This window comes from Cetorhinus maximus, chromosome 1 (genome assembly GCF_964194155.1).
Source record: "Cetorhinus maximus chromosome 1, sCetMax3.hap1.1, whole genome shotgun sequence".
Classification (NCBI taxonomy): domain Eukaryota; kingdom Metazoa; phylum Chordata; class Chondrichthyes; order Lamniformes; family Cetorhinidae; genus Cetorhinus; species Cetorhinus maximus.
The window spans coordinates 66,472,284-66,494,508 of NC_135879.1; the positions used below are offsets into that span (position 1 = coordinate 66,472,284).

The 22,225-nt window shown below is 44.7% G+C and overlaps 1 protein-coding gene across 1 annotated transcript in view; it reads right to left on the reverse strand.

Moving 5' to 3' along the window:
• The window catches only part of dchs2 (dachsous cadherin-related 2), a 176,474-nt gene that overhangs the window by 86,271 nt on the left and 67,978 nt on the right, over positions 1-22,225 (reverse strand). Inside the window, exons 5-6 of the mRNA XM_078541170.1 lie at positions 4,957-6,044; positions 2,447-2,527 (exon numbers count right to left, since the gene is read on the reverse strand). Of these exons, the coding sequence (XP_078397296.1) occupies positions 2,447-2,527; positions 4,957-6,044 (1,169 nt within the window). The remainder of the gene's footprint in view (positions 1-2,446; positions 2,528-4,956; positions 6,045-22,225) is intronic.

Below are 22,225 nucleotides of genomic sequence, written 5' to 3' on the forward strand. Positions count from 1 at the left end.
AAACTGAACTAGATTAGCCATATAAATACTGTGGCTACAAGGCTAGGAGTCCTGTGGTGAGTAACTCACCTCCTGACTCCCCAAAGCCTGTCCAACATCTACATGGCACAAGTCAGCAGTTTGATGGAATACTCTCCATTTGCCTGGATGAGTGCAGCTCCAACAACACTCAAGAAGCTCGACACCGTCCAGGACAAATCAGCCCACTTGATTGGCACCCCATCCACAAACATTCACTCCTTCCACCACTGACGAGGGGCAGCAATGTGTACCATCTACCAGATACACTGCAGGAACTCACCAAGGCTCCTTTAACAGCACCTTCCAAACCCACAACTGCTACCATCTAGAAGGACAAGGGCAGCAGATGGATGGGAACACCACCACCTTGAAGTTCCCCACCAAGCCACACACCATCCTTACTTGGGAATATATCATCATTCCTTTACTGTCGCTTGGTCAAAATCCTGGAACTCCCTCCCTAACAACACTGTGGGTGTACCTGCACCAAATGGACTGCAACAGTTCAAGAAGGCAGCTCACCACCACCTTCTCAAGGACAATTAGGGATGGGCAATAAATAAAAACAAAAAACTACTGCGGATGCCGGAAATCCAAAACAAAAACAGAATTACCTGGAAAAACTCAGCAGGTCTGGCAGCATCGGTGGAGAAGAAAAGAGTCGACGTTTCGAGTCCTCACGACCCTTCAACAGAACTGAGTATAGTTACGAGAGGGGTGAAATATAAGCTGGTTTAAGGTGGGCGGGGGGAGAGAGAAGTTGAGGGGGAGGAGGTGGTTGTAGGGACAAGCAAGCAGTGATAGGAGCAGATAATCAAAATATGTCACAGACAAAAGGATCAAAGAGGTGTTGAAGGTGGTGATATTATCTAAGAAAATGTGCTAATTGAGAATGGATGGCTCTAGTGGGGGTGGGGTGGAAAGACTGACAAGGTATTAGTTGTAGATTTTAAAATAATGGAAATAGGTGGGAAAAGAAAAATCTATATAAATTATTGAAAAAAACAAAAGGGAGGGGGAAGAAACGGGGTGGGGATGGGGGAAGGGAGTTTAAGATCTAAAGTTGTTGAATTCAATATTCAGCCCGGAAGGCTGTAAAGTGCCTAGTCGGAAGATGAGGTGCTGTTCAATAAATGCTGGCCTAGCCAGCGATGCCCACATCCCATGACTGATTTTTTAAAAAAGCTGTGCCAATGCCTTTAGGTCTGCAGCATAATAGGGAGATACAGCCGAGGCTGCAGAGAGGGAAAACTCTGTGTGATGCCCTCTGCCAACTCCTCCGTGCTCCTGGACAGATGGCATGCTCGCTGTCAGGCCAGCCAATGCACTGCAGCACCTCAGCATGCTATCTGGTAAGGTGCTCTATTGAGTTTCTCATCCAAGTCATCTCCGCAGATCATTTGTTTTTTTTTCTTTGATGGGATGTGGGCGCAACTGGCAACCCAGCATTTCTTGCCCATCCCTAATTGTCCTTGAGAAAGTAGTAATGAGCCACCTTCTTGAACTGCTGCAGTGCACCTGGTGTTGGTAATAGCCACAATGCTTCTGGGAAGGGAGTTCCAAGGTTTTTATCCCATGACACTAAGGGAACAGTGATATAGTTCCAAGTCAGGATGGAACGTGGCTTGGAGGGGAACTTGCAGGCGGTGGTATTCCCATGCATCTGCTGCCCTTCTTCTTCTCGGTGGTAGAGGTTGCCGGTTTGGAAGGTGTCGTTGAAGGATTCTTGATGAGTCACCGCAGTGCATCTTGTAGGTGGTACACACCATGCCACTGAGCATCGGTGGTGGATGGAGTGAATGTTTAAGTTGGTGGATGGGGCACCAATAAAGCAAGTTGTTTTGCCCTGGATGGTGTTGAGCTTTGAGTGTTGTTGTTGCTGCACTCATCCAAGCAAGCGGAGGGTACTCCATCACACTCCTGACTTGTGCCTTGTAGATGGTGGACAGGTTTTAGGGAGTCAGCAGGTGAGTTACTCATGTCAGAATTCACAGTCTCTAGCTTACTCTTGTAGCCAAAGTATTTATATGGCTGGTCCAGTTCAGTTTCTGGTCAATGATAAATTCCAGGATTTTGATGGTGGGGGATTCAGCGATGATAATGCCGTTGAGTATCTTGAGGAAATGGTTAGATTCTCTCTTGTCGGAGGTAGTCATTGCCTGGCATTTGTGTGGTGTGACTGTTACTTGCCACCTATCAGTCCAAGCCTCAATGTTGCCCACGTCTTGCTGTGTATGGACACAGGCTGTTTCTGTATCTGAGGAGTTGTGAATGGTACAGAACGCTGTGCATTCATCAATGAACAATCCCACTTGAGTGTGAAGCAAGGTGTCCATGATCACACCATCAGCAGCTTGCTCATCATGCCAGATAACAGGATGACAGTGGGCTGGAAGTGGAGAAGGGGCATAAGGTAGGAACATACCGTGATCCTCAAATGTTCTGAGCAATGCTGGATGCCTCTGCCAGTTCTGCTCTGCTCCTTTCTGTTGTGTTCCACCTTGTCCTGCAAGAGAAGGCAGAACATCAGGAATTGTGTAGCACTGGGTTTGAGTAATGTGACTGGCATAGTTGAAGAGCTGAAGGAATGTGAAGGCAACAAGAAACAGGATTTTCAGGATTTGTAAATGTGTGTGCCTGAGTTGGAGGAGTGGCTGGATGTTACTCCAGAGTGGTCCTGAGTGCCAGGGAGTGTTGCTGGGTAAGTGATGGGGTGTGGTGCACTGAGCAGCATGAGAGACTGGTGGATAGGAAATGTCATGTGAACATGCATTCACTGGCCTTGACCCATCCAAGTGAGGCCATTAGACTTCCTGTGGCCCTGCTGCCAGGTTCTTGGGTCCAGATGCTGGGAACTGATCTCCCTGGCCACCTGCTCCCACTCCCTTCTGAAGATGATCCGACAGAGCCTCCAGTGCAGATCCCCAGTGGAATTATGCTGTCTCTCTACCTGCCTACCTCCTCCACAGCATGTGTCACTCTGGACATTATCTATGTCCTGGTATTCCATTTTCCATGGTTTAAATTGCAGCAATATTATTCACTGCAGTTTGCCCTTTAAGAGGAACAAGCTACATATAAGAGTAGATTGCTGTCTGCACCACATGCTCTCAGCTCAAGGCTCTTATGCCCCCTGCTGAATGCAGAGGCAGCCAGTAGTGCAAAGAGGAAATCAGCAGTGTGATGCTTGCTCAGCCCTGCACTACAATCATGGCATTGAAGTGGGAGCACCAAATTTATGTGTTGCCCACCTTCAAGAGATTCGGCTCACGACTGAAATCGGGCCAAACTAATTTTTCACCTTATAACTTTATGAGAGTTTTAGAGTTCAATTTAATGCTGCCTGCTTATATTTTCTTGTAACCTGTCTTTGCCTCCCCTAACCTTTTCAATTCCCAGCTGTACTCTTTATAATCTATAATTCCAGTTGTTCAGATTGGTCTCAGGGATTGTGGTTATTTGGTGAAAGCTGCACTACTTCACCTTACAGAAGCCTCTTCTGGAAAACCAGAGAAAGGCACCCAAGGGCAGCAGGGAGGTCAGACAAATGAGTAGCAGTAGCATGAAGAAGATGCAGTTGATTAGTCTAAGGCTACCTGCAAGAGACATTCTTGCCAACGAGGAAGGCCACCTCTTGATTGCTACATTGACCAATTGCATGAACAATACTGTCTATATATTCCTCCTTCCCACCACGAATATGTGATCATCTGCAGGTCTACTATGTACGTGAACTCACACAAGTCCCGTACCATCTCATTAAAGTCACCTTAAAGCCACTACCAAAACAATGTCCGTGTGTACTTCAACGTTCATGCATAATTTCATACACCTGTATAGATTTTATAGTTGCAAGTGCTAATAACTTTCTCCTCTATATTTCTCCCCTATACTACGGTGAGTCCTCTTAAGCCTCACATTATCCTTCTCCAAGGTACTTGAATTTTAACAGTTCATGAGACAGTCAACAGCACTACTTCTATAAGAATCTGGAAATTTGGAATTTATTTATTATATCATCATCCAAGTTAGTTTTTAAACTGTAAAACATTATTCCAAGTCTAACCACTGGAGTACTCTGTCCGGGACTCCATTCCAGCCTGAAGAGTTCCTATTTATGGTTCTAATTAGTTTTCCGTGGGCTGAATCTTACCTATGTCAGGCAGGCTGGGCGGGAGTGGGCGCAGAGCCAAGTGCGCCTATGATCGGCTGAGCACCACCATTTAACATGGGTGGGCCAATTAAGGCCCCCCCAGCGTAATACGGAGCTGCCTCAGGGAGATTAAATTCAGAATAAAACTTTTGAATAAAGGAAGTTCAAAATTATTTAAACATGTCCCACCATGTGATCTTAAGGTTGGACAGGCAGCGTGGCTAACTACCTTAATTGCTTTTTTAATAGCCTTTATAGGCCATTGACAGTTCGGCGGGTGCGCAGCTGCTTCTGGCGCGTGCCCACCGAGCGAAATATTGAAATGATGCACGATGGTGTCAGGATGCACGCCCGATGTCATCACGTGTCTTTTTACGCGTCGGCGTGTCGGGCCCATCCCCACACGCTGATGGCAATATTCTGCCCTGTGTTTAATCCAATTACATATCAATTCCATGTTTTACTCCATATATCCTAATTCCTTATCCTTGTTATTAATTGCCAATGTGAAATGTTGTCAAAGCTTTCTATTAGCACAAAATAATAGAATGCTACTGCACAAAGCCAGGCCATTTGGCCCATCAAGTCTGTGCTAGCATCTTTCTCCATGTGAGCCACCTTTCTAATTCTATTTTTCTGCTTACTCTTCAAATACTTTTTCCTCTTTTCTAAACAACTAAACAATTTCCTTTTAAAATAATTTAATATGAAAAAAACAGCTTTTCCTTCTGTAATTTACTATTATTATTCTTTTTGTAATTTGTTTTTTGTTCTCACATTTAATTGTATGTGCTTTCCATTGGGATGCAGATATTTTCCCTTGCTATCACTGTATTCCTTTTGTTACAATTCCTTACTTTCTTTTTACCTGTCTTTGAATTAATTCTGAAGAATTTTCCATCAGATAACAGCATATATGATAACTGAGAATTTTTTCCTGAATCTCTATCTGTTGCTTGTACTTTTCCAATCAGGCCCTGAGGAATGGAGTTTTCTTCAATTGTGAAAAAATAAAATTTTTGTGCAAACTTAGGAGGACTATCATTTTCATCGGCCACATTAATAGTTATAGTGGCAGCAGCACTTCGTTTTAAGTGATCCTTTGGATTTATGGCAAACACTTTAAAGTTGTAACTATGTTTGGATTCATAGTCCAGAGCTCTCTGAATGTAAATCCAGCCACTGGCAGCATGGATGCCAAATGTTAATGAATCCAAATTTTGCTGAAGTGAGTAAACTAAGCCTGAGGCTGCTTGCTGATCTTGTCTGTGAGCACAAACTTGCAAAATTCGCATGTTTGATGATGCAGCTTCACTGACATCAACTTGGTAAACGAGTGTTTCAAAAGTCAAATCACCATCCAAATGGTCAACATTCACGAATAACATGAACACAGCACTCAATGGTTGGGTTCCTTGGTCACTTGCTAGAACATTTATACTGTACTGCTGTTTCATTGAGGAAAGGGTCCTGTTCAGATAAAGTGTTCCATGAATGTAATCAATGCTAAAAATTTGTTCATAGTTATTTTGTAAACTGTACACAACTATTCCATTTGATCCACTGTCTTTGTCTTCAGCATGGGCAATGTAGATAACTGTTCCTGGTAAGGTGTTCTTTGCAATGGTAATAATTTCAGATTCTTGGTGGAATGTTGGTGCGTTATCATTGACGTCAATAATTGTTATGTTGGCCTGAGTACTGCTGTACATAACAGAGCTGCTGGTTTGAGACTCAACAGTAAGCAGCACAAAAGGTTCGGCTTCATGATCTAACTGCTTATTGCTTCTGATGAGACCAGATTTAGATTCAATAGAAAAATAGCCATAGGGATCCCCAGTGGAAATTCTGAATTTTAACTCCAGAGAATCTGAAAGGGAAAAAAAAAGTTCAAATATTTTAGATTAAGTATAATGGCAAATCCATAGAACCATGGAAGTTTGTAGCACTGAAGGAGGCCATACAGCCCATGTTCATGCCAGATCTTTTCACATTTTAAAAACCTTTTGCCTTCTTTACTTCAGTGGAAATAGGTCCCAGTATCTCAAAGCATTATTGATGACTATATTTTTCCAGCTCTGGCAAATCTATGCTGCAATCTCTCAATGGTTTTGAAGTGCTTTCTATAACTAGATATCCAAAACTCTAAACAGCACCTATATCTCTTTGCTCATTACTCTATGCCCCTATTTATAGAACACAAAATACTATGAGCCCTTGTTATGGCTTTGGCTACTCTCATTTTCAGGGAATTGCATATTGGATCCCTTGGGTATCTATTCACTCATACCTCCCATCAAAAACGATAACTTACTGCAGCAAAATAAAAGTTCAGAATCAAGTAAATCACAGCTAATTATATCTGCACTGAGATCTTTGTTAGTCTCAATGCAGTGCTACACAGTGAAAATAGGCTCCTATGATGGCTCACTGGATAAAGGCACAGCTTGATGTGGTACATCCCAAAGATCACAGATTTAATCCCAGGTTTGTGGAAGTTAGCTGGACATCGAAATTTAGGAATGGCACAAGGGAGTGCAGCTCCAAATTTCCAAGGCCAAGACAGTGGACGTCAGCCCAAAATGACAATGATCACATTCACAGCATTTGGCATGACAACCAGTGGAATAAACCAGTAGGTAGCGGTATCACCCTGCCAGGTTTCACTTCTAGTATTATATCTTTTGATTACTATAAGAACCTAAGAAATAGAAGCAGGAATAGGCCATTTGGCCCCTCAAGCCTCCTCCGCCATTCAATAATGTCATGGCTGAATGGATCTTGGCCTCAACTCCGCTCTCTTGCCTGCCCCTCATAAATGTGTCTCCCCTGTAGATCAAAAAGCTATGTAGCAACTCTTACTGAAAAGTTTAGTTGTTAGGATTTTGGACCAGGAAGGGTCAAAGTTGTGTCTAATGTGCCCACAGTTCAATACATTAGGACTAGACTTTTCCACTCAAGTTAACACAGTCTCTGGGCCTAATTAACACATGGGGATATATCATTGCTATCACAGAGACATGGTCGAGGGAGGGTCAGGACTGGAAACTCAATATTCTGGGGTACAGAATCTTCAGGCGAGACTTGGGGTGGGGGGTGGGTGAAAGAGGAGGAGGGGTCGCAATATTGATCAATGAGTCAATTACTGCAATAAGGAGGGATGATATCTTAGAAGGTTCCTCAAATGAGGCCATATGGATAGAAATTAAAAAGAGGGAGAAATCACATTGCTGGGAGTGTACTATAGACCCCTAAACAGTCAGGGAGAGATAGAGGGCCGATATGTAGGAAAATCTCAGAGAAGTGTAAAAATAATAGGGTAATAATAGTAGGGGATTTCAACTTCCCCAACATTAACTGGGATAGACAAGGTCTGAAAAGCTTAGAGGGGGTGGAATTCTTAAAATATATCCTGGAGAGCTTTTGAAGCCAGCACATAGAAAGTCCTGCAAGAGAGGGGACAGTGCTGGACCTAATTTTAGGGAACAAAGCTAGGCAAGTGGAGAAGTGTTGAGGGGGAGTATTTCGGTGATAGTGACCATAACTCAATAAGATTTAAGACAATTATGGAAAAGGACAAAGATGGACCGGAAATAAAGGTTCTGAATTGGGGAAGGCTGATTTTAATATGATAAAACAGGATCTGGCCAAAGTGGACTGGGAAAGCTACTTGTAGGAGAATCTACATCAGAGCAGTGGGAGTCATTCAAAAAGGAAATAGTGACAGTGCAGGGCCAACATGTTCCTGTATAGGTGAAGGGTGGGACCAACAAGTCCAGAGAACCCTGGAAGTCGAGGAATGTACAGGATTGGATAAGGAAAAAAATGGAAGCTTATGGTAGATACCAAGGGCTCAAAACAGCGGAAGCCCTAGAGGTGTATAGAAAGTGCAGGGGGTTACTTAAAAAAGAAATTAGGAGAGCGAAGAACAGGTATGAAGAAACACAGGTGGGTAAAATAAAGGAAAATCCAAAGGCATTTTATACGTATATTGGGGGCAAGAGAATAAGCAAGGAAAGCGTAGGGCCCATTAGGGACCAAGGTGGCATATCTGTGTGAGGAGCCGAAAGACATAGGTGAGGTTTTAAATGAGTACTTTGCTGAAGTTTTTCATCTTGCACTCACCAGGATAAATACATGAATAACAAATTTCAAACGATCACATTAATTTATACTATGGGAGAAAAGGAAGCTAATTGGTTGGCAAGTCGACTGATTGTCCAAGACGTTGTCATGGAGAAAGCAACATGGAACGATAGACTCCCCAAGCTCCAGGGTAATTCTAAAAAGGCACAAAGCTTGAACTTAGTCCTTTCGTTTGCAGAGAATGGGTCTCTGCATATGAATGTATGCCGCTTCTAGCAAGCATAAATGAGCCATGTTACGAACTCGACTGATGGCCACGGAATCACAGGATTGTTACAGTACAGAAGGAAGCCATTCCACCTGTGGTTTCTGTATCAGCTCTCCGAATGAGCAATGCACCTAATGCCATTCCCATGCCTTCTCCCTGTAACCCTGCACATTCTTCCTTTTCAGATAATAATCCAATTTCCTCTTGAATGTCATGATTGAACCTGTTCCCCTACTCTCAGGCAGCACATTCCAGATCTTAACCATTCACTGCGTGAAAAAAATTCCCCTTGTGTCTCCATTGCTTCGTTTGCCAATTACTTTAAATCTGTGCTATCTTGTTCTCAATCCTTCTGCCAGTGGGAACATATTTTCCCTATCTATTCTGCAGACCCCCACCCCCCAATGATTTTGAATACCTCTATCAAATCTCCTCTCAACCGTCTCTTCTCCAAGGAAAACAATCCCAATTTCTCCAATCTATCTATGTAACTGAAGTTCATCATCTCTGGGACCATTCTCGTGAATCTTTTCTGCACTCTCTCTAATGCCTTCACATCTTTCCTAAAGTATGGTACCCAGAACTAGATGCAAGTTGAGGCGGAACCAGTGTTTTATACAAGTTTAACATAACCTCCTTACTTTTATACTCTATGTCCCTATTAATAAAGCCTAGGATACTGTGTGTTTTATTGACTGCTCTCTGAACCTGTCCTGCCACCTCAATGACTTATGCACATATACAACCATGATCCTCTGCTCCTGCAACCACTTTTGAACTGTACCCTTTATTTTGTATTGTCTCTCTGTATTCTTCCTACCAAAATTAATCACTTCACACTTCCCTGCATTGAATTTCATCTGCCACTTATCTGCCCATTTCACCAACTTGTTTATGTCCTTTTGAAGTTCTACACTATCCTCCTCAGTTCACAGCACTTCTAAGTTTTAGATCATCTGCAAATTTTGAAGTACTGCCTTGTATATCAAGGTTAGGTCATTAATATATATCAGGAAAAGCAAATGTCCCTACACTGACCCTTGGGAACTCAACTACAAACCTCCCTCCAGTCCGAAAAACATCAATAACCACTACTCTCTGTTTCCCGTCACTCAGCCAATTTAGTATCCATGTTGCTACTGTCCCTTTTATTCCAGGAGCTATAACTTTGCTCACAAGTCTGTTGTGCGGAACTATATCAAATGCCTTTTGAAAGTCCATGTACACATCAACAGCATTACCCTCATTAACCCTCTGTCACCTCTTCAAAAAAACTCCAGAAAGTTAATTAAACACTATTTTCCCTTAAGAAATCCATGTTGAATTTCCTTAATTAACTCACTTCTGCCCAAGTGACTATTAACTCTGTCCCGAATTACTGTTTCTTGAAGCTTTCCCACCACCAAGGTAAACTTATAGGCCTGTAGTCGCTGTGCTTATCTTTACACCCTTTTTTGAACAAGGGTGTAACATTTTCATTCCTCCAGTCCTCTGGCACCACCCCTGAGTCTAAGAAAGACTGGAAAATTATGGCTAGTGCCTCCACAATTTCCACTCTCACTTCCCTCAGGTATCCTTGGATGCATCTCATCTGATCCTGGTGCCATCAACTTTAAATCCAATACCTCCTCCTTATTAATTTTAAACCCTTCCAGTGTCTGAATTACCTCCTCTTTCACTATGGTCTGGCAAACATCTTCTTCTTTGGTAAAGACAGATAGAAAGTATTTATTTAATACCTCAGCCATGCCTGCTGCCTCCACGTAAATCCCCTTTCTGGTCACTAATCAGCCCCACTCCTCCTTTTGCCACCCTTTTACTATTTATATACCTATTAAAGGCTTTGGGATTCCTTTTTATGTTAGCTGCCAGTCTCTTTTCATATTCTCTCTTAGCTTCTCTTATTTGCTTTTTCACTTTCCTTCTGAACCATCTATATTTAGCCTGGTTTTCAGTTGTATTATCTACCTGTCATCTATCATAAGCACACATTTTCTTCTTCGTCTTAATCTTTATCTCTTTCATCATCCAAGGAGTTCTGAATTTGTTTGCCTTAGCTTTTCCCTTCCATGGGAACATACCTTGACTATGTTCAAACTATCTCTTCTTTAAAGGTAGCCCATTGTCAGTTACTGTTTTTCCTGCAGGTGTCTGATTCCAATTTACCTGGCCCAGATCCATTCTTACCCCACTGAAGTTGGTTTTCCCTGAGTTAATTATTCTTACTCTGGATTGTTCCTTTTCCTTTTCTATATGCTACAATGATCGCTGTCCCCTAAATATTCTCCTCCAATTAGCCCACCTCATTCCCGAGAACCAGGTCTAGCAGTGCCACCTTTCTTGTTGGACTGGAAACATACGACTGTAGAAAATTTTCCTAAACACACTCTAGGAACTCTTGCCCCTCTCTGCCCTTTATACTACTACTACCCCAGTCTATATTCGGTTAATTAAAATACTCAATTGTAGCCACTCTATAATTCTTGCACCTCTCTAATTCCCATGAAATTTGTTCCTCTACATCTTTCCCACAGTTGGCAGCCTATAGACTACGCCAAGCAATGGTAATTGCACCTTTTTTGTTCCTTAACTCTAGCCAAATAGATTCAGTCCTTGATTCCTCTGGAACATCCCTCTCTCCAGCATTGCAATGTTCTCCTTAATCGGTGCCACCACCCCTTTCCCTTTCCTTCCTATCCTATCTTTCCTGAAGATCTTGTATCCAGGAATACTTAATACCCAGTTCTCCCCTTCTTTGACATTGCAATCAGCGCCTGTAACTCACCAATATTTACCATATTCCGTGCATTCATATACATGGACATAAACCCTGATTTAAACTTTATTACTTTCTCCCTTACTCTGAATCCACCCGATAATTTATTATTTCCTACTCTAGTGGTTTCTATTTCTCCCAGTAATTTGCGCACCTTGGTATTCTTCTCTGATGTTACCTCCTGGTTCCCATACCCCTGCCAAGTTAGTTTAAATCCTCCCAATAACACCAGCAAAATGCCCTGCAAGGAACTCAATCCTGGCTCTGTTTAGGCTTCTACAGGTCCTATCTCACCCCAGAGCCAGGAATCTAAAGCTTTCCCTCCTGCACCATCTTTCCAGCCACGCATTCAACTGCTTTTCCATCTATTTCTATACTCACTTGTCCATGGTACTGGGATTAATATGGAGATTACTACTTCTGAGGTTCTGCTTGCTAATTTACTACTTAACGCCATAAATTTTGACTGCAGGACCACATCTCTCTTTCTGCATGTGTTGATTGTACCAATTTGGACCACAACTGCTGGCTGTTCACCCTCTCCCCTCGGGATGCTCTGCAGCCATTTAGTGACATACTTGACCCTGGCAACAGAGAGGCAACACACCATCCTGGATTCACATCTGTGGCCGCAGGAGCACCTATTTCCCTAACTATTGAATCTCCTATCACTATTGTTCTTCCAGTCTTCTTTGCTCCCCCTGCACAGCTGAGCCACCTGTGATGCCATAGACTTAGCTCTGGCAGCATTCTACAGATGAACCATCACTCTCATCAGCGTTCAGAACTGTACACAGGTTGGAGAGTGGGATGCACTCAGGACTCCTGCACTTCCTGCGTATTTCTTCTTGACTGTCTGGTAGTCACCCATTCCCTCTCTCCCTGCATACTCTTAAGCTGCAGGGTGACCACATCTATAAACGTGCTATCAATGAAGTTCTCAACCTCACGGATGCACCATAGTGATGGCAGCTGCTGCTCTCTCTCCGAAACCTGAAGCTCAAGTTGTTGCAACTGATGACACTTTCTGCACAAATGCTTATCCAGGGCACAGGAAACATTCTGGACTTCCCACAAAGCATAGGATGTGCACTCTACAGATTAGAGCAGCTCTGCCATTACTATTAGATAATAAACCTTACTACTGTTAATGAACCTTACACCTACTAATAAATTTTACTGCTGCCAAATAAACCTTACTACTATTAATAAATGAATAAATTCAATTACTATTATCGTAACCCGATTTAAATTCTTAAGTTCCTAGCTTGTAATTTGAAACAATTACCCAAGTTTCAGAAGAAAAGAGAAAAATACTCACCAACCAATCACTTAGCTGGTTTCCTGTGATGACATATTTTGATTGTTTTTGGAAACCTCCCACTGGTCTCACAGTGACTCACCGCTTCTTTTATCCCGGTTGTGCTCTCACCTTTCTCACAGTGCCTCTCTCGCCGCTTCCTTTATCCCCACAGTGTACTCACCTCTTGCTGGTCTTTCGGTGACTCTCGCGCTGCTCTTTTTTCCCTGCTGAGTTCCCGCTTCTCCTGCAGTCTCACGGTGGCTCTCTCTCACCGCTCCTTTTATCCCCACTGTGCTCTTGTCTCTCCCGCTGGTCTTGAGGTGACTCTCTTGCTGCTCCCTTTTACCTATGTAGAGCTCCTGCCTCTTCCATTAGTCGTGCAGTAACTCTCTCACCACTCCTTTTATCCCTGCAGAGCTCTTGCCTCTCCTGCTGGTCTTGCATTGATTATTTTAAATTGGTTGTTTGTGTCGTTATTAATGCATTCAGGATTGCTCAGCAAGTGCTGCCCAATTGCAGAATAACAGTAGATGTTTTGTTATGGGTTTTGCAAGTGCAAACTGGTTGAGTATGGTTTGTATTCTGCCCTCTGTGAACAACCGAAGGGACACGCTGTTTGATTCAATCAGCCAAGTTTTGAGATGTATGGCCTACACGCTTGGCGTTGCACTGGCACTGAATTTCTTACATGACATCTAGTCCAGCTCAAATACCCTAGAAAGACCAAGTATCACAAAAATTTGAACAAATTAAGCGAGCCATTTCACACTGCTACTATCCAGTGGCTACGCAAGCGGTATTTTCCACTAACAGGATGCTGCTGTCACTCCAAAAAGATGTTCTGCCTACCATATAGCTGAGCAATGTCATGTATGAATTTCAGTGCTGTTGCAATGTCAGGTGCATAGGTGGTGGTGAGCTACATTCTTGAACAGTTGGAGTCCGTGTGGTGTAAATACATCCACAGTGCTGTTAGGAAAGGAGTTCCAGGATTTTGACCCAGCGGCAGTGAAAGAACAATGATATATTTCCAAGTCAGGCTGGTGTGTGGCTAAGAGGAGAACTAGCAAGAGGTGGAGTTCCCATGCGTCTGCTGCCCAGTTCCTTCTAACTGGTAAAGGTCATGGGTTTAGAAGGTGCCATCTAAAGAGCCTTTATTCAATTTTGCAATTGACTCTTTAGATGTTGTAGCCTTCAAAGGTCAGGCCAAGTGAAATAACTGCATCGTAACAGTATTACATGCCATAGCTCAACCATGGTGCATTACATGGTATATTGGACCTGTTATAAAACAGTATATTATCAGACTAACCACAAACAACAATGAATTCAGTTGGTTTAAATGCTGGATAAGAATTGTAAATCAAAATGTCAGCTGTCATGTAGGAGGAATGAAACACAGTGAACTTAATTCTATTGCCAAATATACCAAATAGACAATTGATCCTTAAAACTTAACAATAATGCCCACAGAATACACGAGTGTCAGTGATTTCATTGCTTTTCCCACTCATGAGAAAAGCGTTCATGCATTTTCACAATCATGAAAGGACAATGGTAACACAATGCTACTGGAGCAATGTCACATCTAAAATGCATGCAGAGAACTGAAAATGACAAATCATCTAGTTATGCTATCTACATTAAATAATAAAACACAATGCACTTAGTCTCATTCAAAATTAGAAAAAGAACTGCTGGTGTTGCTTAGATGAGTCTTTGCTGCATTGTGTTTCCCAATTAATTACTGAGTGATGCTCTATCATCCAGCGTCTTCATAACTAACAGGACATGTGCATACCCTTATTCTGTTCATCTTCCTTATACCCACTTGATGTGGCTACTTTTACCTAAAATATCAAAAATAATAATTTCCCACAAAACAGCTGATGATTTCTAATATAGCTAAAGATGAAATAACAAACTTATGTAAATTATGTTGTGTTTCTCAGTATTTTAGCACTAAATTTTGTTGTAAATATATTAAAAACAAAGCTAAAATATAAAATTGTGTAAGTAAAAGAAACCTTGCCTGCTGCTAGCGCACATTAGAAAACAACAGGTGTGTTGCCTAGGTCTTTTTTTTATATGCACTAGCAACAGGTAAGGCTTCTCAGCAGTGTGACATACTCAAAATATTGAGCCTATTACTTAAAAACACGAAATTGGACATTCAATTTCTTTTTCAAATAATTCATGAATTCTCTTTTAACTAAATGGAGCAAAATTATAAGTCCTTGGATACCTTTTGCGTATTCACGTAGCTCACAACTTTGTAAAAAACTTTCCTTCTTTCTGAATCTTAGAAATTATTCTTCTGAACTTCATGATTGGTTTCTTGGCTCTGAACCAAGTTGTTTTTTCCTTTGCTTTTCTTCCACGTACATACAGAGTCATAGAATTATTACAGCACAGAAGGAGGGCATTCAGCCTCTTATACCCTTCTGGCTTACACTCAGCTCATTCGACTCCCCTTTATTTTCCCCGTAGCCCTGCAACTTCCTACTTCTTTAACACAGGATCTCAAAACTGCAGGACTCTTCGACTCCCTGTCTTTTCATCAACTTACAATTTTAAGGCTTTAAAAAGAATATCAAGTACAGTGCCATTTTTTCTCTACTTCCTGATTCATACCTGCTCTCTTTTTTCAACCTTGGCAGACTCTGGCACTGTAAGCTATAACACTGCTACCCACTGGTTGCTCGGGGGTCATTTACAGCCTAGGGCAAGAGAGGCCCAGGCTTCTTTTAGGAAACCCAGAGAAGCACTCCCATAACTCCTGGCCAACTAAGGAAAGTTACAAAGAACATTAGAAACAGGAGTAGCAGTAGGCCATTCAATCCCTCAAGCATACTCTGCTATTCAATAAGATCATGGCTGATCTTCAACCACAGCTATACCTTCCCACAACTAGCCTCATTATTCCTTGATTCCCTTAGTATCCAGAAATCTAACAATCTCTGACTTGAATAGACTAAACAACTGAGCACCTAGAACTCCCTACAGCAGAGAATTCCAAAAGTTTGTAACAGTGAGTGAAGAAATTTCTCCTAAAAGTCCTAAGTAGCTGTCTCCTTATTCTGACACTGTGAACCTAGCTCTAGATTCTCAAAGATAAAAGCAAAATACTGCTGGAAATCTAAAACAAAAACAGGAACTGCTGGAAAAACTCAGCAGATCTAACAGCATCTGTGGAGAGAAAAACAGAGTTAACGTTTTGAGTCTGTATAGCTCTTCTTCAGGGCTAAAGAGAACTAAAAATGTGATGAAATTTATACTGTTTAAGGGGTGTGGAACAGGTGAAGCTGGATAGAAGGCCAGCGATTGGTGGGGGCAAAAGAGAGCTTGACAAAGATGTTATGAACAAAAGGACAAAGACGGTGTTAATGGTAGTGGTAAGGGCTAAAGGAGGTGCCGATTGTGGCATTAAGGTAAAAAAGTAGGATGTGATAATAGCAAAACAAGGGTAAGCACTCTGGAAAGAACATGAACAAGTGACAGATGGCCCTTGTGGGGGTGCGGTGGAGGGAGGGGACGGTGGTGGGGAAAAAAGATCGTAAATAAGATAAAAGGTGGGAATAATACAATGAATAAATAAAAATGAAAATAAATAAAAATAAGTGGATAAAAAAATAAAAATTTTAAAATAAAATGAAAATTGAAAAAAGGGCTGAGGATAGAGGGGAGAGTTCATGGTCTGAAGTTGAATTCAATGTTAAGCCCAGAAGGCTGTATAGTGCCTAATCGGAAGATGAGGTGCTGTTTCTTCAGTTTGTGCTGGGCTTCACTGGAACATTGCAGCAGGCCAAGGACGGACATGTGGGCATGAAAGCAGGATAGTGTGTTGAAATAGCAAGCGACAGGGAGGTCTGGGTCATGCTTGCGGACATGTGTTTTGTGATCCTTTGGTCTGTCCAGTGTCTGATGAACCTATTTTAGACTCCCTCTTACAGCATGAACATCCTTCCTGAGGTAAGGAGATCAAAACTGCATACAGTTCTCCAAGGTGGTCCCAGCAATTGCAGGAAGATACCTTTACTCTTATACTCCATTTCCTTTAAAGGCCAACATATCAGTTGTTTTCCTAATTGCTTGCTGTACCTGCATCTTAACTTTCTGTGATTCGTATAAAAGGAAACCCAAGTACCTCCGAATACTAACTTTTCCCACCCTTTCACCACTTAAAAAGAAATCTGATTTTCTTTTTTCCAGTCAAAATGGCTAACTTCACATTTATCCACATTATATTCCATCTGCTATATTCCTGCCCACTGAGTTAACCTGTCTAAATCATTTCATGGTCTCTTTGTGTCCTCCTCACAGCTTACTTCCCCACTTAAAATTGAATGTCAGCATACATGGATACATTAGGCTTGGGTCCGTCATTTAGGTCATGATCTAGATCAGGCTTGTCCAGCTCACTAGTGAGCCTATCAGCAGCAAATGCAGAGAGAAACCAGCCTGTGATTGGACGAGCAGCAAACAGTGGGAAGGTACTTTTTAAGGTGAGTTCCAGGGTCCAGAAGGCAAGGGTGGAGTGAGGGAGCTGGGCCCAGACGAGCCTAAGCAGGGCCCGAGGGGGCCGGAGCAGGACCCGTTGGCATCTGAGTAAGTTAATGGAGACTGAGGGGGGAAGATAGGCAGAGAGCCTGAGGGGAAGAGAGAAAGGGAGAGTGTTTGAGAAGAGAGAGTGTGTGTGAGGGGGAGAATGTGTGAGGGGGAGAGACAGAGTAAGAGTGTGTGAGAGGGAGAGAGAGAGTGAGTGTCTGAGTGAGAGAGAGAGAGTGAGTGAGTGAGGAGGAGAGAGTGAGAGTGTGTGGGGGAAGAGAGTGTAGAGTGTGTGTGAGGGGGAGGGAGAGAGAGAAAGAGAGAGAGAGAACGAGAGGGGAAAAGAGAGAGAGGGAGTGTGAGGGGGAGAGAGGGAAAGTGAGGGGGGGAAGAGAGTGTTTAAGAGGGGAGAGTGTGTGCGTAAGGTTTGCTCACTCCCAGTCTCAGGGTTCTCATTGATCCTCACCTCACACACCAAAATGCACTCTCATCCACTTTCACAACGGGTGCAGGTGAGTGAGAGCCCTGAAACTGGGAGTTAGCTAGACACACACACACACACTCACCCTATCACACTCTAATACTCATTTTTATTTATTATTCATTTCATCGATTCATTGCTTTGATATTAGGCAGGATCGTCTGTGCCCGCTGCCGTTGGGTGTGAGTGGACAATATGGTGAGGAGGCCAAAAATCGGTTTTACGACGTTGTGAAACCAGTTTGTGATCGTCCATTCAGCCAGTCAATGGCAGGCCGCATTTCCTGCCATGAAATGTCGGGAACCTCATTGTTAATACATCAGCATACTATTATAAGGCCAGCCTGCCAGAATTGACCTCCTCTGCTGGATCACAGCCATGCATTAGGGACACTTTGTATAAAATGACCATTCCTCTGCAGCTGAGACAGTTCAGGCACAGACACATTGAAATGATTGGAGTCGGGCCTCTAGCTTCTCTGCCCAGTCAAGCAAGTGCTCCAGAGCTTTTCACTCCTCAGGCACAGACTGCTAAGTAATGAGCATTTTAGTGGACTGCAGGACAGTTGGACGACTGGGCACATTGTACAATCTCCTTGCTAAAACTGGCCATGGAGCAGTCACTGGTGGAGGCACTCACAGCTCCTTGCAATGTCATCATCCCGGTTTGGACCAGTCTCCCACATGGTTCAAGCCAACAGTGCAGCCTTGCAGCATGGGTTAGGAGAATGCCTGCGCCGAGAACACAGCATGCAGTCCAATAGGTAAAGCTGCCACCAATCGGTCAGGTGGAGTAGGGCGGAGAAAGGTGGGGTTTCAGACAGCCATGCAGCACACTAATCTCTGGCCATCCAAGTGGTGGACAGCACTCTGCAGGATGTGTTAAGGGGCCTTCAGACTTACCCAAGAGAGGGTCTTAGTACACCCATGCTAACCCACGTGTCTCCCTCTTTCATCCTGAAGGAGTACAACATTAGGATCATGCAGCTTGATGAACTAGCTGTATGCCTCGTGGCATACAGAGAGCCAAGACGATGGAGAAGAGAGTGACTGAGTCACCTGGCTGCACAGTGGGAGGAGCAGCACCCTGTAGAAGGGGGGCCGGGACTCCCACACACACCGCCAAAGAGCCACATCGAGCCGTTGCTGGTCGGCACCTAGCTAGACCCAGGGTCTATAGATGCCGCCTTTCATTCCTGTAGATGTCTGACAACCAGTGTCGCCAAAGACCACGCATGTCAAGGGAACTGGTCTGCCAGCTAGCTACTGCAGGATTTCACGCCACGGGGACCTGGAGAGCATCCACTGTCAGTGGCCGTGAAAGTGTCAGCAGCACTCAATTTCTACGCCAGTGGCTCCTTTCAGGGGTTCACAGGTGACCTCTGTGGGATACCACAACCCTCCACCCAAAAACGCATCCATGAGGTCACAGATGCCATCTTCGCAAGGGCATAAAACTTTATGCAATTCGCCTGGGACCAGGACAGCCAAAATGCAAGAGCAATTGGATTTGCCCAGATCTCAGGTTTCCCACAGGTGCAGGGTGCCATCGACTGCCCTCACGTGGCACTCAGATCTCCATCGCAACATGCTATGTCATCCACAAGAGATTCCATTCGCCGAATGTTCAGCTGGTGTATGACCACCACAGATGCATCCTGCAGGTCTGCGCACAGTTTCCAGGGGGTGTGCATGACTCCTGCATTCTCAGTCAGTCACAGATGCCTGACATCTTCCAAGGTCCACAGAGGCTGCAGAGATGGCTCCTCGGGGACAAGGGCTACCTGCAGAGGACGTGGCTGATGACACCCGTGCGGTGGCCTCAGACTGCAGGAAAGCGAAGTTGTAACGAGGCTCATGCTGCGACTTGCATTTTGGTGGAGCAAACAATCGAGATGCTGAAAATTATGTTCCGATGTCTGGACCAGTCTGGTGGAGCCCTGCAATATAGTCCGTAGAGGGTGTCATGCGTCGCTGTCACCTGCTGTGCCCTTCACAACTTGGCTCTGCAATAGGGAGGAGCTGGCTGAGGAGGAGATGCAGGAGCTGAAGGTCTCCTCCATGAGGAGGACGTCGACGATGATGAGGGTGAGGAGGTACTCGAAGGCAACGATGACAGCGATGAGGCCCTCGCACTGGCCAGATGAGGCAGGCACTCAGGAGGCCCTCAGAGCTGCTGAATTTCTAGAGGATGATGATGAGATGCAGCGAAAACAGTCCTAACATCCTCGCCTTGTATCTGTGAACATTTGGTTCCTGAGTGCCTGATGGCAACGCACATACCCTCAGTGCTCAGGCTCATGGAGATGCAGCAGAGGCCCGAGTAGTTGCAAGATTCCAGGAGGATGATGACGACATGCAGTGAGGACAATCCATTGACTTTCATATTGCCTCTGTGAATGTCTGACTCCTCTCTGGCTGAGGGCAGCTTGCTTGCACTCTGTGATCAGGGTCATATCATAGAGACGCAGCCGTGTAACATTAAATGCACCTGATCTTTTGTCAGTCTTCAGCACCCGACCCGTTCAGGAGCACATCACTGGTCACAGATGCTGAAGAGATGGGAGCCAGGCCCACCTTAAAGGTGCTGAGAGCACACAAAGAATGACGGAACTCTGTCATGCCTCGAACGACATTCTGGCAGCAATGACAAGCACCATCGAGGTGCAGGCATCAATAATATGCCCAGAGAGTGTGAGGCCGGACCATCATTTTGGTCTGAAGGCTGCACAGGGAAGAGGCCCCAGACTGAGATACCTGCCTTTATCTTGTGCAGAAAGGTTTAACATCTGAGTGACACAAACGCTGCTCATCAGAACAAGGGGCCAAAGGCAAGAAGGCATTCTTGGGAGTTTATTGACAACAGGGAACATTATGTACAAGTGATTAACTCCCATGCCCAGGCTATGCAACTAAATCTTCTTAACCTTCATAACCCTGCTGCTACATCTTGGTGCTCCGTGAACATCCACAGCGGAAGTGCAGGCAGCCTGCTGACTGCTTCACAATGTTGGTGACGATCTTGGCAGGCATCCTCTGGAGGAATGTGACCTGGAGGGCCCCGGCCTGTTTTCCGGGTCCAGCTGTATGGCAATGGTACTGTCCTCGAGCTGTGGAACTGGAGATGCTGAGGGGAGTCGGATGGGCTGGACACTCCCACAGTCACCTGGATGGATGGCCGCGGCAGGCACACCTGCTGATCCTCCTCCCTATGGGTGCCCAAGGGCCTCTGGCTGACTCCTTGAGGAGGAGGGGTAGCTGGAGTGAGATCGGCTGCCTTGGACCCCTCTCGCACACATACAGTTGGAGGTCAACTATGGCGTCAGTGATGGAGTTCAGCCCGTACAGCAGTGGAACAGCGACGTCCTGGACCATGGTCTCCATGGCGGCCGCCATCCTCGGTGAATTGGTATGCTGGCTCTATCACCTCAGCCTGAAGGCAGATGACTTCCTCCATCGTGTCTTGCAATCTGAGGAGTGCAGTGGACATTCCTTCCTGATGATCCCGAGCCTGCCTTGGCAGCTCCAGCAACTGAGACATGACCGAGTCCAGTGGTTTGTCATATGACTCAGACTCAGCAATTTTCTGGGCTCCAGCCGTTCTCCAAGTGCCGGGGACCTGCGCAGTCCCTGCCGCTGCCTACTGTGGATCAGAAAGTGCGATGTGCTCACCGGTTTGTGATCCCGAGGCTATTCTAAAGCTAGGTCCCACCGATGTGTGTTTCTGCGATGGTGGAGGGTGTGGGTGACCACTGTGACAGGTCTTCAGTGAGGGTTTCAGCGGATTCCTCCTCTGAGCTTCCCTCAGAGCTTGATTAGTAGCCCTGGGTCATGGACTCCCTTGGCAGTTTCCCAGGTGTGCCTGTGAAAGCAAGGAGAGATAATTAGTTGATGACAGTGGGCTGTGAAACAGGGCATATCACTCACAGCATGGTTGTTTGATGGGTGTTACACTGCTGGATCCTCACCTGGTAGAACATTGCCGACCTCACCATCAGCACAGGGACAGTCCAGATCCTCTCTGGGCAGCTGGATGCCTCTGTTTTCAAAGTCCATGAGGTCCTTGATTTCAGGAACTCCTCCACCGGTCTGCAACCTCTCTCTCGTGTGCCAGCTTGTACTGCATGAATAGAGATGAAGAGAATGTAAGCAGGATGCCTGCCAGGCCAGATGATAAGTATGCCTGGCATGTGCGGGTGGTGACTGGTCCCATGGACGAGATGAGAACAATGAAGGTGTGTGTGTGAAAGAGTGGCTGGTGATGTCCCTTGAACCGGCAGTGAGTGAGGGCCCTGTGGACATGTGACGGGCTTGTGAATGTGTGAATTGAGAGTGATGAAAAGAGTGACTTACCCTGGAGGAGATCATTTATCGTCTGGTGGCACTGGGTGGCTATCCTCTTTTGCAGGGCGTTGGCGCTGACCACCGCCTCCCAAGCCGGATTAATGGCGTTGCTGTCTATCCTGCAGCCAGAGCGGGGGTACAGGACATCACGACAAGCCTCTACTGCGTCCAAAAGGCACTCAAGTGACACGTCATTGAACCTGGGGGCTGCAGTATTCTTGCCTTTCAAGGCCATGTCTTCTGTGC